Source organism: Pediculus humanus, genomic scaffold (genome assembly GCF_000006295.1).
Source record: "Pediculus humanus corporis 1103172108197 genomic scaffold, whole genome shotgun sequence".
Lineage (NCBI taxonomy): Eukaryota > Metazoa > Arthropoda > Insecta > Psocodea > Pediculidae > Pediculus > Pediculus humanus.
The window spans coordinates 39,229-55,620 of NW_002987767.1; the positions used below are offsets into that span (position 1 = coordinate 39,229).

Consider the following 16,392-nt stretch of genomic DNA (forward strand, 5'->3'; position numbering starts at 1 on the left):
TTTTTTTTTTCTATCCCATTTTTGCTTATATTAGTTTAAAATTCTTTTTTTGGAATTGTAATAATAATATAAATCCAAGTGTTAAATGAAATATTTCGAAACGTTTGTTGGGGGGGAGGGAGGGGGAGTCAATTACAATAAAAAATAAATTCGTTTAAAAAAATGGCGATCGTATAAATAAAAAACAAAGACCTTCCGGTAGTAGTTAATAGAGTGTCAATAAATAATTGTTTTTTTTTTTTTAAAACATGAAATCACACCTTAATTCGCCTACGTAAAATTTTTTAGGCGAAAATCAAAATAGATTTAAAAAAAAAAATATTTAATTAGAAAAATTTGAGAACCTGAGAGACAAACGTTGAAAATATTTTATTAATTTTTATGTAATTTTTTTAAAAACTTTGTCATCAAGGTTATTTTTTAATAATAATAATAATAATAATAATAATAATAATAATAATAATAATAATAATAATAATAATAATTTGCAAATTCTAAAGAAATTTTTTTTTTATTCAAAAAGAAAACAGAAAAAATTTTTTTTTTTGCTGACTTGAAAAAGAATGGAAATAATACATAACCTTACCAAACGATTTTTTTTCCAACTTGAGAAATTTAATTCTAACAAATAATAATAATAATAATACTAATAATAATAATAATAATAATAATAAATGAAAGGAAATTTAAAGAAGATTTTGAAGAACCTAAAAGAAGAAGAAACCATCCAGAAAATCGCACTACTATGTGGGACGGCCCACATTCTTCGGGAAAATATTAGCAAAAATAGCACCAACGAAATTCGAGAATTTATCCCTAAGGAATCGTCGGGTAGAAACCTGGAATAAATGCCTAAAAACCCCGACAAATAAGAGCCTTGTCGTGTTTAGGAGTGACCATAATAATAATACTGATCGAAATAATAAAATTTTCTCCTCTTTTTCTAAATGCAAAAATAAAGTAGGGTAATAATAATAATGATAAATATAACCGTAGCGGAGAATAATTTAACGGAGTGAAAAAAATACTCAAACAAAGCATTTGCTTTATTTCTACATATATATATATATTGACCTCAAAAAAAAAAAAATGAAAAACCATAAAAAAAAAGGTACGAACGCGTTCGATCGTAAGTAAAAAATAAGATTTTTATGCTGCATATGGCCGTAATAATAATAATAATAATAATAATAATAATAATAATAATATCTGACTTTGCACGCAGACCGTGTGTGTGTATATTTTTTAATACCTTTAGCAGAAATACCTGTTATGTCTCATTATTTTCAATCGTAGAAATTCGAACCTGATATCTTTTATTATTATTATTAATAAATCGGCATTAAAATTATTATTTTTCATTTCGAATTAATTGCGAATTTTTTTTTTTTGCCCCCTCCCCCCATTCCTCCCCCACGAATAATATAATTTAGGATTAAAATGTGTAAATTTTTCACCGTACAAACAATCGAACGGTTGTTATACGTTTTCAACAATATACAGAGAGTAGAGTCAACATTTTACCAACACCATTTTTTTAATTTTTATAACCGGCCCTAGGATAAGTATGAGAGTACATTTTTAGGTATCGAACAACCAACTCCAGAGTTTGTATGTGTGTGATTTCAGGTGCGATAGGTTTATTTTTTTTTTTTTTTTTACATTTGTGTTGGTAAATTTTCTTTTGTTGTTGTTGAAGAATAAATACGAAGAGAAAAATTTTTTTTGTAAAAATGAATAGAATATTATTCGTTTGATTATTTTTTTTTGAAAATTAAAAAGTTAGTTTTATTTAAACAAATATATATATACGTGTTTGTTTGTTTGTTTGTTTGTTGTGTATGTGTTTTAATTATTATATATATATATATATATATATATATATATATATATATATATAATTTGATCGTACCTTCTTTTTCAAAAAAAAACAACAACAACAAATTGAAATATTTTACCTTATACGTAGGACGTTTAAAAATATTTTATTATTATTATTATTATTATTCACGTGTTTGTTTAAATAAATTATATATAAATAATATGTATAACATTTTATTTTATTTTATTAATATTTTTTTTTAAATAAATGGAGTCTGTGTGTGTGTGTGTTTGTTTGTTTGTTGTAATAAATACGTGAAATGTTGTAAAAAAATATATATATATATAAATAATAATAATAATAATGTGCATGTAAATGTAAAAAATAAAAAAAAAAGGAAAAAATTCTGAACAAAAGAAAATAAAAAAAAAAATCATTCATGTTTTCTTATGATTATATATTCAGTTGCAGAACAAGCAAAACGACAATCATTAAACCGTGTAATTCTTGTACATGGAAATGAATTTTTTTATCGTCACACTCCTATTATTATTATTATCGAATCGATTGTTTTGTTTGTTTTATTTACAGAAATACCCATGTGAACCGAGAATCTAGTCATGAATAACATAATAATATACATTTTATACGTTGCATCGTTTTCGGGAAGAGTTTGGAGTTATGGTTGCGATTCGATATTTCATGGAAAATGTTTTTGTGGTAATTTGATATATCAAGATAGAGTTCAGTATGTTGTCAATTGTACAAACACACAATTTACCAATTCCTCAGTTCTCGAATACCTTCCAGAAGAAGTTGAGGTATTGAACATGATGAATAAATAATGATAACAACAAAAAAAAAATTTTTTTTTAAATTAATTAATTTTTTTTTTTTTTTTCTACAGGTTTTGATATTTACCGGAAATTCAATACCAGAACTTCCTTGGAATATATTTGGATTCGTTAGAAATTATAGTCATTTGAGAGTTGTCGACATGTCGAATAATAAAATAAAAGAAATATTTGGAAAATCTTATCACAGAGTATCGACAGTCGAAAGGCTCATATTGAATCATAACGATATATCGATATCCTCCGGTAAAAATTACAATCATCATCATCCGCGTGTTTTTTCAAATTTTGAAAATTTAAAAGAATTACATTTGACAAATGCATTTTCCGACACGTCTGAAAATTTGGCATCCGACCTACACGACATATTCGTCAATAGCAATTTAACAAAATTGATAAAACTTCATTTGGAACAGAATAAAATAACAGAATTTGGTGATAAGAGAGTTTTTTGCGATTTACCAAGCATAATGGATTTATATTTGGGAGATAATCTTCTCACCGGTATCAATTTCGAAATAACTTGTTTAAAACATTTAAGATATATCGATTTGGAAAATAATAGAATAAAAGTTTTGAGTCCGAGAGAATTGAAAATATTCGATAGTTTTCCAGAAAGGAATCAATCATTGACGTTAGACTTACATAATAATCCGTACACGTGTGAATGCGGTTCAAATGAATTATTCGATTGGCTTCGTACCACAAAAGTTGAAGTAAGACGTAAAAATCAAATACGTTGTTATCACGAACCCTTATCAACGACAAATAAAAAATCCGAATGTTTATTTGATCTTGTTAAAACATTTTCTCCTCCTCCTATTCCTACAGGACCACCACAATCAACGCCACAATATCAAGCAACTGAAATTTTATTAGGTTTACTTTTAATTATATTAATTGTATTATTACTTGGTCTTTTATATGCCAACAGAAAAACTATCAGGTACAACATGAATCCTATACTTAGTAGTGTATCTAAAAAAGTTCATTATGTTTCTATTGGACACTCCGAAGAACAAGAAGTTGATGTTTGATTATATATATATTTAAAACTAATTTAAAAAAAAAAAAAAAGCCATAATTTATTTATATTACTAACATTAAGATAATCCTTTTTAAAATAATTTATGCTTTTTGTTTTTCTATACAATACTTGTTGAAAATATTGCCTTTTTGAAAAGTATTTATTTTATAATTTTTTTTCTTTCTTTCTTTGTGATTTTTATTATTTACTTAACTTTATTTAATAATAATAAATAATAATGATAATAATTTTAAAAAAAAAAAAAAAAACTGCCATTTAATTTTTTATTATGTTATTTGTAATGTTATAATAGATTTTAGTTTTTTTTTAATAAAATGCTGCGAAATTTTGTTGTTTTTATATAATTTTTTATTTTATATCATTCCTTAGATTTTTTTTTAAAAATTATAAGAAATTTTAAGTATTAAATGAATATGAAGTGATTTTTAAAAAGAAAATTCAAAAATGAAAAATAAACGCGGGAAAAAATTTTTTAAGAAAAGTTTTTTAAAGAGACATCTGGTGATTTTTTTTTTAAACTCGTAAATGTCAGCGGATTTATAACCATAACAATACGATGATGTAAACATTATGTAGAAAGTGTAGTTGTACAGTTATTTTTTTTTTTTTTTATTAAAAAATGTTTTTTTAATTTTAATTTTTTACCTGTTGCTCATTTGTCAAATTTTTAGTCATGGACGCTGTAGAAGAAAGTATTCGTCTCTTATTAAATGGAAATGCTCTGGAAGAAGAATTATCATGCGATTTCACTTTGGCTGATCAAAATGAAGCCATAGGTAATAACGGTATTTCATAATTATTTAGGTACGGCTCTGCCAAGGGGCTAGTCCAATGAATCCTATTGCATAAAAATAAAAATTTTTAAAACAGATGCTTTAACTTCCATTAATTAATTTTGTTTTTTTTTTTTTCGTAGGAAATTTTTTTTTTTGTAATTCTTTCACAAAATTAAAAAATTTTTATTTTAATGATAAAAAATTATTTATTAAATTTTTCAGTTGCAAAAGGAGTCGCTCCTCTGGCTGCCTCTGATTATGTTCCTATTGTTTCAAAAACTGTTACTTACATTGTAGTAGGAGTTCTAATAAATTCTAAAAATGAGGTGCTAATGATGCAGGAAGCTAAAAAATCATGTGCTGGTCAATGGTATCTTCCAGCTGGTCGTATGGAGCCCAATGAAACAATTGAAGAAGCAGTTAAAAGAGAAGTTTTGGAAGAAACCGGTTTGAATATGAAACCTAATACTTTGCTGTCTGTAGAAAGTGCTGGTGGTTCTTGGTTTCGTTTCATTTTTACCGGAGAAGTAATAGGTTAAGTAATTTTTTTTTTTTATATTTTCTGTAAGAATAATTGTTATCCATTAAAAAAAAAAATTCAAAAAAATTATATTTTTAAATTTATAGGTGGAACTTTAAAGACACCTGCTCAAGCCGATTCTGAATCTCTTCAAGCCAAATGGGTGAATAATGTTGGTGAATTGAGTTTGAGAGCTCTTGATGTTCTTGAAATAATTGAAAAAGCTAGAAATTATCATAAATTACATAAACAAGAACCATGGCATCATGAAATAAAGCCTGCATTAAAATCCCATGATAAATTATTTTTAAGATTACTAATATGTATAAAACAAAAAGCTAGTAACAGAGTACATGTATTACTATCGGAAAAAACAAAAGCTCATCTTCCAGTGTGCGAAATTTATCCTGCCAGAAGTTTGCATGCAACTCTGAGAAAGTTCATGATTGTAAGAAAAATTGTTTCCTAAAAAATTTTATTAAAAAAAAATTCTCTTCTAACCCTGTGTTAAAAAAAAAATGTTTTAATTTTTTTTTTTAGGAAATATTTGGAGCAGACTTGCAATTGGATTCTCATAAACCTCACGGTCTGCTTAATGTAGAGCATAGTGCTAAAACGGAAGGAAAAAATGATGGTATACTTTTAACTCTTTTGGTTTCTTTCAGAGTGCCATTAGAGAATGTATACCCTATTGATAAATATTCTTGGGTTATTATACCTAAAGAACTTGAGGAAGCTTTAAATTCAAGAATAAGAAAAAATATGACTGTTTCTCTGCATGTTCATAGATAAATAATTTTTACTATATGAAATATTGGTTTCGGGATTTGGAAAAATATTAATTAATTTGCATGTAAATTAATTTTAGGATTGGTTTTTTAATATTGTAACCATATTTCTATATAAACTAAAGAGGTAAATCTATCTTTGTAATTTTCATATTAAATTACATATTGTGTAAATTTTTTTTTTTGTACTTATGTAAAGTAAATATTTATTAACGAGGGCAGAGAAGTGCAGCAGTGCAATAAAATTAAAAATTTATAAAATAAAAATAAACATTAAAATTATAAGCTTTAACGTTCATTGAAATTAAAATGTTTAAATATTTTATTAAAGGATAAATTTATGTTGTATAATTAAAAAATTTATATATGTATTAAATATTTTAATATAAAAAAAATATTTTTTAAACTATTGATTATTTGATTCAGTAGTAATATTACCTGTTTTCTTGTCTGACAATTTTTTTTCTTTCGGCATTCCTCGTAATGCTTTCATTTTTTTAGTTTGAAGTTTATGAATATTTTGTTTAGAAACATGTATTTGTGCATGTTTCGTACCGAAAGCATCAACAGATACATTTTTAACTTTCTTCACCTAAAATGAAAATGAATTAGAAAGAAAATAATTTTTTTATCACAAATTAAAACAATTTTTAGGTAAATATTACATACCTTTAATTCCTTGGGCTTTTTGCAAGCTTTCTTGAATAAATCAGATGATGCTAATTTGGTTCTTTGAAGTTTAAAATCTATTGAAGGACCAATTTCTTCTAATTCAACTCTAGGTAATTTACTCGCAGATTTTTTAAGTAAAATTCTAAAAAAAATAAAAACAATAAATTTATTAATGATCGATTTTTTAATAAGTATTTACTAAATAAAACAAACAGAAATTACATACCTATAACTTCTAAAGTAAACTTTACCATTACTAGCTGTGAACATTATAACATGTTCTAAACCTTGAAGAGAAACCGATTGAACTTCTTGTCTTTGAAATAAATCAATTAATAAATTTTGTAGTCTATTCAGATCGGGATTTAATTTAAATTCTTCTCCGGCAAATAGGAGGCAGGGTTTACTACCTGAAAAGACTTTTTCTGCAGCAAAATCTTTTATACTTTTGTAATTTTCTATTCCCAGTTCAATCATATCTAATATGTTATGATGATACGTCCTGCCTAAAAAAAAAAGAGATTTTAATTGTTTCAATAAAGCCTTCATAAAAATACCTTAAAAAAAAACTTTTAAGAAGTGATTCTAACCAAATATTATACTATTGGGTCTTTTTTTATTGGTGTATCCAAACACAAAAAGAGGCATATTTAATTTTCTTGAAAATTCTTCAATTGGTACAGCATTGTCAAAAGGTACAATATCATTTTTTTTCGATAACATCATTGCATCTGGTTTTTTATATTTACACTGCAAACAGAAAATAATAAAATTAAAAATATTATATTAAAATATTGAAGTATTAAATGTGCAATTTTATTATTTCTTGGATTCTTAAAAATTGATAAAAAATTTATAATAAACCAACCAAATCTCTCAAACAATTCATTATTAAATCATTTGTTTTCCTTCCTCTTATAAACATAACTTTTTTGACATTTTCAACTAATTGTGGCTCTCTACTCATAAGCATTTGTTTACCCTTTCGAGTTGTGGGTTTCCTGAAAAAAAAAAAAAAAAAAAACAAAAAATTAATACAGTCATATTTAACACTAAATATCATTACATAATAAAATTAATTTAAATGTTTTTTAAATTTATAAATACTTACACTACCCTTTTTAAAACACCCATTTTTACACTTTATGTATTTTGTGTACTTAATCCTAACCAAAACACACTACATGTGACACAAAATGTAATGAGATTTTTGTCGCAATATTACAAACGTAAAATTTTAAAAAAACAATGTAGACAACATAAAAAGTTTTTTTTTTAATAACGATTTATTTATTTCAAATATTTTTTCTATTATTTTAATTTTTCATTCCAAGAAAATATTATTTTGCGGCTTGTAAGGGATTATAAAAAAATTAAATTTCGTTACAAATTAATTCATCATCTTCAAACATATTTTCAAAAAACAAAAAAATGATATTAATTTTTCATTTTCTGTGCTTATTGGCGCGATATGTAGTTTCAAATATAGCAAAATCAATTAATAAAAAAGAAATTCATTCACAGTCTACGGACAATATTGTAGGATTTTCGAAACAAACTTACTATTCTGGTGGGATACTTAAATTTTCTCCTCCTGTTTATATTCAGAGGTACGAAACAGTTGCACTAATACTACAAGAATTTGCAGCTGAAGGTAAAATTAATAAGGTACTAATAGGAAAGAATAAAACAATTGTTTTGTAAAATTTTAAAAACTACTACAAAAAGAAAAAAACATTTTTTTTTTTTTTTTTCAGGTTGTTGAATTCGGGTGTGCGGATTTAAATTTTTTCATGTATATGAAAAAAATTAAAGAAATAAAAGAAATTTTTGAGATTGATATTGACAAAGAAATACTTGAAAGAAATTTATACAAAACTTCTCCATTAGCATTTGATTATCTAACTAGAAAAAACCATAATTCTTTAGATGTTTATGTTCTTAATGGAAATGTCGCTGATTATGATGAATATTTAGTTGGAACAGATGCTATTATCGGAATTGAATTGTATGTTATTTAAATTTTTCACAACTATATAAAACAAACATCATTTGTTTATTGTTTTGTAGGATTGAACATCTTACTGAAAAAGTTCTTAAAAAAATGATTTTTAATATTTTCAATGAAATAAAACCGAAAGTAATTATTTTCACTACTCCAAATGCTGAATTTAATTCATTACTCCCAAATCTTACCGATATGAGACATTGTGATCATAAATTTGAATGGACTAGAAAAGAATTTTTCACATGGTAAATTATCTGTGAATAAATATATTAAAATAATTATTTTGTTAGTATTTATGATTTTCAAGTTTAAGATTTACACATTTGCAAAGTGTAATAAAAGAGGTTTTCATGCATAATTTTTTTTGTATGCCTCACAATTACTCCATTAATTTTATTTTCTATAATTTTCATTGTTTTGTTTTTAGGACTCAAGAGATTATTCAAAAGTATCCTGAGTATATTGTTAGATTTTATGGTATTGGACCTGGTCCTGATGGTAGTGAAAATTTAGGGTGTTGCTCTCAAATGGCAGTATTTCAAAAAAATAAAGATTCTGAAGAAGCATTTATTACAGCAAGGGAGTTTCCAGAAGTACCAGATGTAAATTCACATTGATGATTAATTACACTCAGTTTAATCTATCTTTACATATAAATTTTTGAACATTTTTTTTTTTAGAAAACTCATAAATATGAATTAATCGCTCATTATAATTATCCAGAAAGACAAGAAACTAGAACTAAAGATGAAAAAATTGTACACGAAATTCAATATCAACTTCCCTACATAATAAAATTTTCTGATTTTTTCAATTATGAAGAAAATGTTAATGTGATTCCTTTAAGTGTACTAAGAGATTTTGTGTCTGATTTATGCAGTACTGAAGAAGAATTTGGGTAAATATTATAATAATTTTCAATTAACCATTCTGAATAATAATCATGACATGTTTATGACGAATAATTTTAAATTTGATATTTTTAAAAAAATTATTCAATTCACTGTTTAGAGATATTTTAATGTCAAATGGAATGAATATTGAAAAAAGAGATGGCGCTTTATATTTAATAAAAGCTGAATCAGTTTCTGATCTAGAAGATTATAGTATTGATGGTAGTTTGGACAACTATGATAATAAAAAATATTACTTAAAAGAAGAAGTAAATTTTAATGAGTCGTGGGAAACAAATGAAAACTGTTCACAAATATTAGATGATGCCAATAATTTTCAAACGCCCAGGACTTTAAACGAACTCAAAGATCCCATTTGGAACTGTCAAATGTCTTCTCCTGAATTACACACAGAATTACATAAAAAAACGAGGCAAATGTCTGAACCTGAAAGTACATGTAATTTAGGTAGGCAATTTGATAGTGTTACAAGTTGTATTTAAGAATATAATCATTAAAAATTTGCTCACGTCAACTTGCAAAAGAACCATTTTTTATAAAATACCATATTACTTCAATATCTCTTGAGAAAATTATTATTATTATTATTACTTTTTTTTTCGCATTATTTATGCATTTTAAGACCGATAAAAAAAAAAATTTTAATTGTAGAGAATTACAATTAAAACAAAAAATTGAAAATTTCTTTTGTTTACTATTTGATATTCAATGAAATACATTTTAGTTATCAGGCGAAAAAAAAAAAAACAATCAAACATGAAACAATATGATAATCAGAGACAAATGATTTAAAGTTTATTACATCTTTTATAATTACAATGAGATTACGATTTTGATTTAAAAAATATTACAACTTGCCTTATAAATTATTAATACAACAATTAATTATTTTTTTAATTAATATTAATTAAATTCATTGTTAAAAATATCTATTGCTATATATATATATTTTATATTAAATTCATTTTATTTTAGTTTAAATTTAACTAATTTAAATTTATTATTATTATTTCTTACATTGAAAAATAAAGAACTGTGGTTAGACGATATTTTTTTAATAAAAAAACAAACTACATAATAATAAAAATTCTCTGTTAAATAATGTTTATAAAAATTTGTACAAATTTACTAATAAAATAAATATTAATTATTAAATAAAATTTTCATCTTTTTTATTTTTTATTTTTTAAGTAATAGTTAATTTCGATTAAAATAAAAAATATATATATGATAATTAAGAAAAAATTCGATTAAATACAGAAAGATTATTGTAGTACCTTTAATACAAAAAATGATCAGTCAATTTATTACAATATTATAATTATTATTAATTAGTTTTGATTATATATTATTTTTAAAATCTCCATCTGATCTTCGAAATAGAAGAACATGAGGTTCTGTAAAATAAAATAAAAAAACGAATAAAATAAAAAATATTTAACGACTGAGAAGTGAGAATTTAATTATACTAATGTAATGTAATAAATAATATACTAATATAATATACTAATATATATACTAATATATAATATAATATACTAATATAATATAATATACTAATATAATATAATAAATATTTCCATTTACCTGGATCGTGTATCATAAAGTGTATCCATCCAGGGCTTTGTTGTACACCTAAATTACGCCATTCTGTTTCAGTCATAAGATGAGTACGAGGTACCTTTCTAGCTAAATCAGTTGGAAGTATTACATGTCTAAAATAAAATAAAATTAAATCATATAAATAAATTCATGAACCGATGATAATTTCCAAAAAAAAAAAAAATATGTATATACATATATAAATATTATTTATTAATTATTTACCTGTATTCAAAGTTTTTACAAAAATATTTTTCAGAATATTGAATTTCGCTAGCAGGCATTTTTAATAAAATTATTTTTTTTTTTAAAAAAAAAATACTGCCTTCGTCAATGCAAGGCCAACATATCCCAAAGAGTAACAGTTTTTGCGCCAACAATATCACAATTGCCAACTTAAAATTTAAGTTGGTGATTCGTGTAATTCTGGCGCCATTTTTTATAATCGAATGACTTTCGATTTTAAAATGGACGTTCAAAACGTGAAAGTGAAATTCATATTTATTTTGTTTTATTATAATTTTTTGTTTCTTTTTTTTAAATGGAAGTATTTATTTAAACAAAATGTAAGTAAATCAATTTAAAACATTTATAAAATTACTAAGCATAATGCGAAATACATAAAACAAAATTTCACCAATCAAACATTGATTATTATTATTATTATTTTACCAAATAAAAATTTTTAAAAAAAAAATTAATGATGATTTCATTAAAAAAAAAAGAAAAATTAGTCACATTTTAGATAATATGCTTATTTTAATAAAGCAAATTTTTAAAAAAAAGTAAAAATAATCAAAGCAATAAACAATACACTCAACGGTTATTGAACGTTGAAATCATTCTTTTAAAGGTGTCATAGAGTAACATAAGAACCAGTTGAGGTGAGGCAAGGTGTGTGTGTGTGTATTAAAATTGACTGAGTCACACGAAAGTTAAACATGTGATAAAAAAATTAACCTACACGAGCGGTTTAAGAAGGAGAATTGCTTTGCTTTCAAGAGAGTTTAACGACAAACTGCTTTATGTTTAGAACCCTCGCAGTGAGTTTGAGTGAAGGTATGCAGTGTAAATTGTTTAGTTTAATTTTGTTCTGTTTTTTTTTTTTTAAACATAATAAATTATAAAAAAATAATAATTTATAAATAATACAATTTAAATATCATGGTGAATATATTTTTTTAACTATATATATATAATAATTTCATTCGTGTAATGAAAGGTGAGTGTGTGTGTGTGTGTGTGTGTTTTTAACCGTTTTTTCAAAAATCTTACATGGCATTCATTTTAGGTAAAAATTTTTGTATTATTTTACCAAAAAGACTTTAATTTTAATATCAAACTATTATTTTAACTGAGACATGGAATAAAATAACAATTATTATTATCAATAATTGAGTAAATGGCATAGCATGGCGGATGATGATGGTTAGGAAAAAAATTTTTTTTTTTTTTTTTTTTCATGACCCACATTTTTAAATAATAATTTAAATTAAAAATCGAAACGATTTTCAAATAATTTCTATTTGATTATTTAAACAAAAACATAATTTAACATAAACATAAACCTTTTTTTGGAAAAAAACATACACATTTTCAATAATTAATATAAACACCAAAAAGAAAAAAAGAATTTTATTCTACAAAAAAAATTAAAAATTTGGCCTTGGATAATATTAATTTACATGGAGTGAAATTATTATTATTATTATCATTACTTTTTTTTCTACATGAATAAATTATTAATAACATTATGTTTTTTTTTTTACAATAAATACATAACATTTAAGACAACATTTATTTATTTATTTAAAACAAATTAAAAATTTATTTAATAATAATAATAATAATATTGTTTTAATCAAATGAAATATTTGCAAATATTAAGTTTTATCAAAATAAAAAAATATTTCAAAACATGTTTTTTTTTTTTTTTTTTGTGATAATTACTCATATGAAAAAATCAAATAAATAATAATAATAATACTAATAAATAGGAGTTTTTTTTTTTTTTTTTTTGAAATTTGTTTGTTGATTGCAGTGGGGAGAAATTGCAAAATTTTCAAATCAATTTTGTAGGAAATGATTAAATAAATAAAATTTTGTACAGAATTTTTTTTTTTTTTTTTTGTATGTTATAGACCTTGAGAAACAAAAAGAAAAGTAAATATTACAACAAAAAAAACATGAATTTGAGACATTTTTTTTTTTGATAACGACACAAACAATGTTTGTGTTTGTGTGTGTGTGTGTGTGTTACTGAATTTGGATTTGTGTGTTTTCAAAATTAAACATAATAATAATAAGTGGTTTTCCTAGGTTTCGCACCGCATTCCAAACATCCTCATTTCGTGAACCTAAAAAAAAAAAATTTCAAATCATTCACCCAAACCTAAAAAAAAAACTCCTTTTCCTTTTTTTTTTTTTTTTCCTTTAATAAAATTCCTTCCAATGCTTTATTTTTTCCTTTAATTTTTATTTATTATCATTATCATTATTTTTTGATTTTTTTAAACTTATTCACAAAGTAACAACTATCAAATAGATTTTAAATTTCCCGCCAATTATTTATTTTTATTTGTTTTAAACATAAAACAATAATAATAATAATTATTATTTTTTATTACCTTTTCCTTTCGTTTGGTTTTTTTTTTTTTTTTTATTTATTTAAATTGCCCTAAATTTATAAAAAATAATAATAATTATTATTGATTTTTTTGATTTTTTATTAGGTTCCAGTTTGATATAAAGAGAAAGGATTCATTTTGGATAAAATAAGAGAGAGAGAGAGAGAGAGAAAAGTTATGGATTAATTAATTGGGGAAAAATGAAATTTACAAATGATAAAAAATCATCCATGTTTATATACTCCGCCAATGAAACAACCAAAGAAACTTCTTCACACGACAAGGTTAGTCTTTGTATTAAACATTATCGTTATTATCATTTTTTATTAATTATTAATTTTGGTAAACCGGATAAAAGAGACAAAGACGTGTGCGTATATATATATATTTATAGCTTTTAGTTTCGCTTACAATATTTATAAATAAGAAAAGAAAAAAAATGTTTTGATGTATTTATTCGTATTATTTGTCATTTTAAACACGCGCGCGCGCACACACACACACAACCGCAACTTTCCTCTTTACCATTTAAAGTTTAAAAAATAATAATAATAGGAACTAATATTAAAGTGGTTATAAAAATGACATTTTGAATATTAATGCATCGTGTGCAATGACAACACACCACTTTTGCATACATACATATATATATATTCGCATAAATAATAATAATAATTAATCTTACAAGAGTTTAAAAAATTTCTTTTCTTTTTCTGTTTGTTTGTTTGTTTGTTCTGATGAATGTATTGCAAAGCTTTTATTAATGTTTTTCGTAAGAATAATTAAAATATAATCGTGAAATCGTATGTTATAAAGGTAGAATGAAAAGAAAAAAAATTACCTTATGGAATCGTTTTTTTTTTTTTTTTTTTTTTTTTTTTTAAGGCAAACCACTCTCGGGTAATAATAATTAATTCCTCCTAGGGTAAAATTCGTTCGACATTTAAAAAAAAAAACCGTAAAAAAAAAAAATTATTCAATCGATTTCAGGATTTCATATTTAAAAAAAAAATAAAATTTCACGTCGTCTCTCCTCAAATACCGATTTCGTCAATTTTTTTTTTAATCTCTGGAAAAATTAAAAAATAAGCCACCGTTTAACAATTTTTTTTTTTATATATAGATTTACATAGAGTAATACGTTTTGATTATTATTATTATTATTATTAAAATTAACGACAGGATTATAACATTTGTCGGTTTCGAGTCGCAATAAATGTCAAAAACAAGTTTTTTTATTTTTTATTTTTTTTTATTTAGCCGAATTAGAAAGAGAGAGAAAAACATATTACGAAATCGACATTCATTCGTAATAATAATAATAATAAAATTTACAAAGTAAAATAAATTTTTTTTTTTTTTTGCTCTTTGCAAAATTTTTGCGGTGATTTATTAAAAAAAAAAAAAAAAAAAAATATCCCTACGAGGCATTCCATTTCGTGATTGAAATTATTTTATTACTCGTTTTAATTTACACACTTTTAAAATGTGTGTGTGTGTGTATGTTGACTTTAAGGGTGATTTAATCCCTGGGGTTTCTACAACACCCCCTCTCCCCACCCTTGTTTTTGTTTTGACACCTGACATATTCTCCATCGGTTAAAAACCGTTAACTTTTAAATTAATCATTATTATTATTTTTTTTTCCTTTTACTTGTTATTAATTAATTCGATTTTATTAATTTCCCATAGAGTCGTGTAAGACCCCCCTCTAAGGGGAGGGAAATGATTTATGGGGTAAATTTGCGCATTGATTCGATCTAGTCGTAAATGATTAAAAATAAATTTCTTGTTCCGCGGATTAAATAATTAAGATAAAAAATAAATAAAAATTTAATCGATAAAAAATTACATTAAAAAGAGTATGAATTATATCGATTGCAAGTAATAATAATAATAATAAAATTTAAATAAATAAGGTGTGTGCGTGCGTGTGCGTTTTCATCGTTGCAAATTTTTTAAATTTCGATTTAATTTTTATTACTCCGTCCGTCAATTTTATAACGACGTTAATTTTTTTTTTTTTTTTTTTTTTGATTCAATAAAATTACAAAAAAATTAGTTATGGCCGAAATGGAAACCGTGTCAATAAAGTCACGTTTTTGTCAAAAAAAAAAAAAAAACTGTAGCCGTTTATGGATTTAAAAATTTAGAAACGCACGATTTAATATCATATCGAACGATTTTACCAAAAAAAAAAAAACTTTTATTAACATTTTAAAACTACATAAAATCTCTCTCTCTCTCTCTCTCTCATCGTTCAGTCAATAACAATTTCCTATTGTAAAAAAAAAAAAAAGAAAAACATTGAAATGATAACAAATAATAATGACGTGGTTGTAGTTGTAGTGGTAGTAGTAGTAGTAGTAGTAATCTGTTTTAAAATAAGTTAATGACATTAAAACGGTATCTATTACCACGATGATAGTTTTAAAATATTATAAGTAACTCTTATAACTGTCAATTATTGAAGGTCGTAGTAACGTAACATATTTTTTTAAAAAAAAAGGTAGAATTTGAAGGTTTTTCCTTAGCCTAAAAAACATCTTGTGTGTCTGCCATATTACCTCTTCTTCTTCTTCTTGTTGATGAATTAATATTCTCGTCGAATATTATATACGATATTAAAAAAAAAAAATTTATAATATTACCCTCATCATTGAATAAAATAAATAATTAATGGTAAAGACTAACTATATACTATCATTATTATTATTATCGGAGCCTTTTTTTTTTTTTTTAATAAGGCGAAAGTATATAT

The 16,392-nt window shown here is 23.7% G+C and overlaps 5 protein-coding genes across 5 annotated transcripts; 3 read left to right on the plus strand and 2 right to left on the minus strand.

Moving 5' to 3' along the window:
• Window positions 1-2,442: 2,442 nt before the first annotated feature.
• On the plus strand, window positions 2,443-4,172 carry Phum_PHUM430940 (Trophoblast glycoprotein precursor, putative; the record flags this gene model as incomplete). The annotated part of the gene is made up of 3 exons (XM_002429334.1): window positions 2,443-2,643; window positions 2,730-3,707; window positions 4,158-4,172. The coding sequence occupies 3 exons, from the start codon at window positions 2,443-2,445 to the stop codon at window positions 4,170-4,172; spliced, it is 1,194 nt and encodes a 397-aa protein (XP_002429379.1).
• A 225-nt stretch (window positions 4,173-4,397) lies between these two features.
• Phum_PHUM430950 (mutt/nudix hydrolase, putative) lies at window positions 4,398-5,812 on the plus strand (the record flags this gene model as incomplete). Its single annotated transcript, XM_002429335.1, has 4 exons — window positions 4,398-4,500; window positions 4,723-5,034; window positions 5,128-5,468; window positions 5,561-5,812. 4 exons carry the CDS (start codon window positions 4,398-4,400, stop codon window positions 5,810-5,812), a joined length of 1,008 nt encoding a protein of 335 aa, XP_002429380.1.
• A 402-nt stretch (window positions 5,813-6,214) lies between these two features.
• Phum_PHUM430960 (Brix domain-containing protein, putative) lies at window positions 6,215-7,453 on the minus strand (the record flags this gene model as incomplete). Its single annotated transcript, XM_002429336.1, has 5 exons — window positions 6,215-6,400; window positions 6,478-6,622; window positions 6,707-6,986; window positions 7,071-7,230; window positions 7,349-7,453. 5 exons carry the CDS (start codon window positions 7,451-7,453, stop codon window positions 6,215-6,217), a joined length of 876 nt encoding a protein of 291 aa, XP_002429381.1.
• A 458-nt stretch (window positions 7,454-7,911) lies between these two features.
• Phum_PHUM430970 (uncharacterized protein) lies at window positions 7,912-9,884 on the plus strand (the record flags this gene model as incomplete). The annotated part of the gene is made up of 6 exons (XM_002429337.1): window positions 7,912-8,148; window positions 8,238-8,488; window positions 8,551-8,733; window positions 8,916-9,090; window positions 9,169-9,386; window positions 9,500-9,884. 6 exons carry the CDS (start codon window positions 7,912-7,914, stop codon window positions 9,882-9,884), a joined length of 1,449 nt encoding a protein of 482 aa, XP_002429382.1.
• An 859-nt stretch (window positions 9,885-10,743) lies between these two features.
• Phum_PHUM430980 (Cyclin-dependent kinases regulatory subunit, putative) lies at window positions 10,744-11,288 on the minus strand (the record flags this gene model as incomplete). Its single annotated transcript, XM_002429338.1, has 3 exons — window positions 10,744-10,799; window positions 10,990-11,117; window positions 11,230-11,288. 3 exons carry the CDS (start codon window positions 11,286-11,288, stop codon window positions 10,744-10,746), a joined length of 243 nt encoding a protein of 80 aa, XP_002429383.1.
• Between the last annotated feature and the right edge of the window lie 5,104 nt (window positions 11,289-16,392).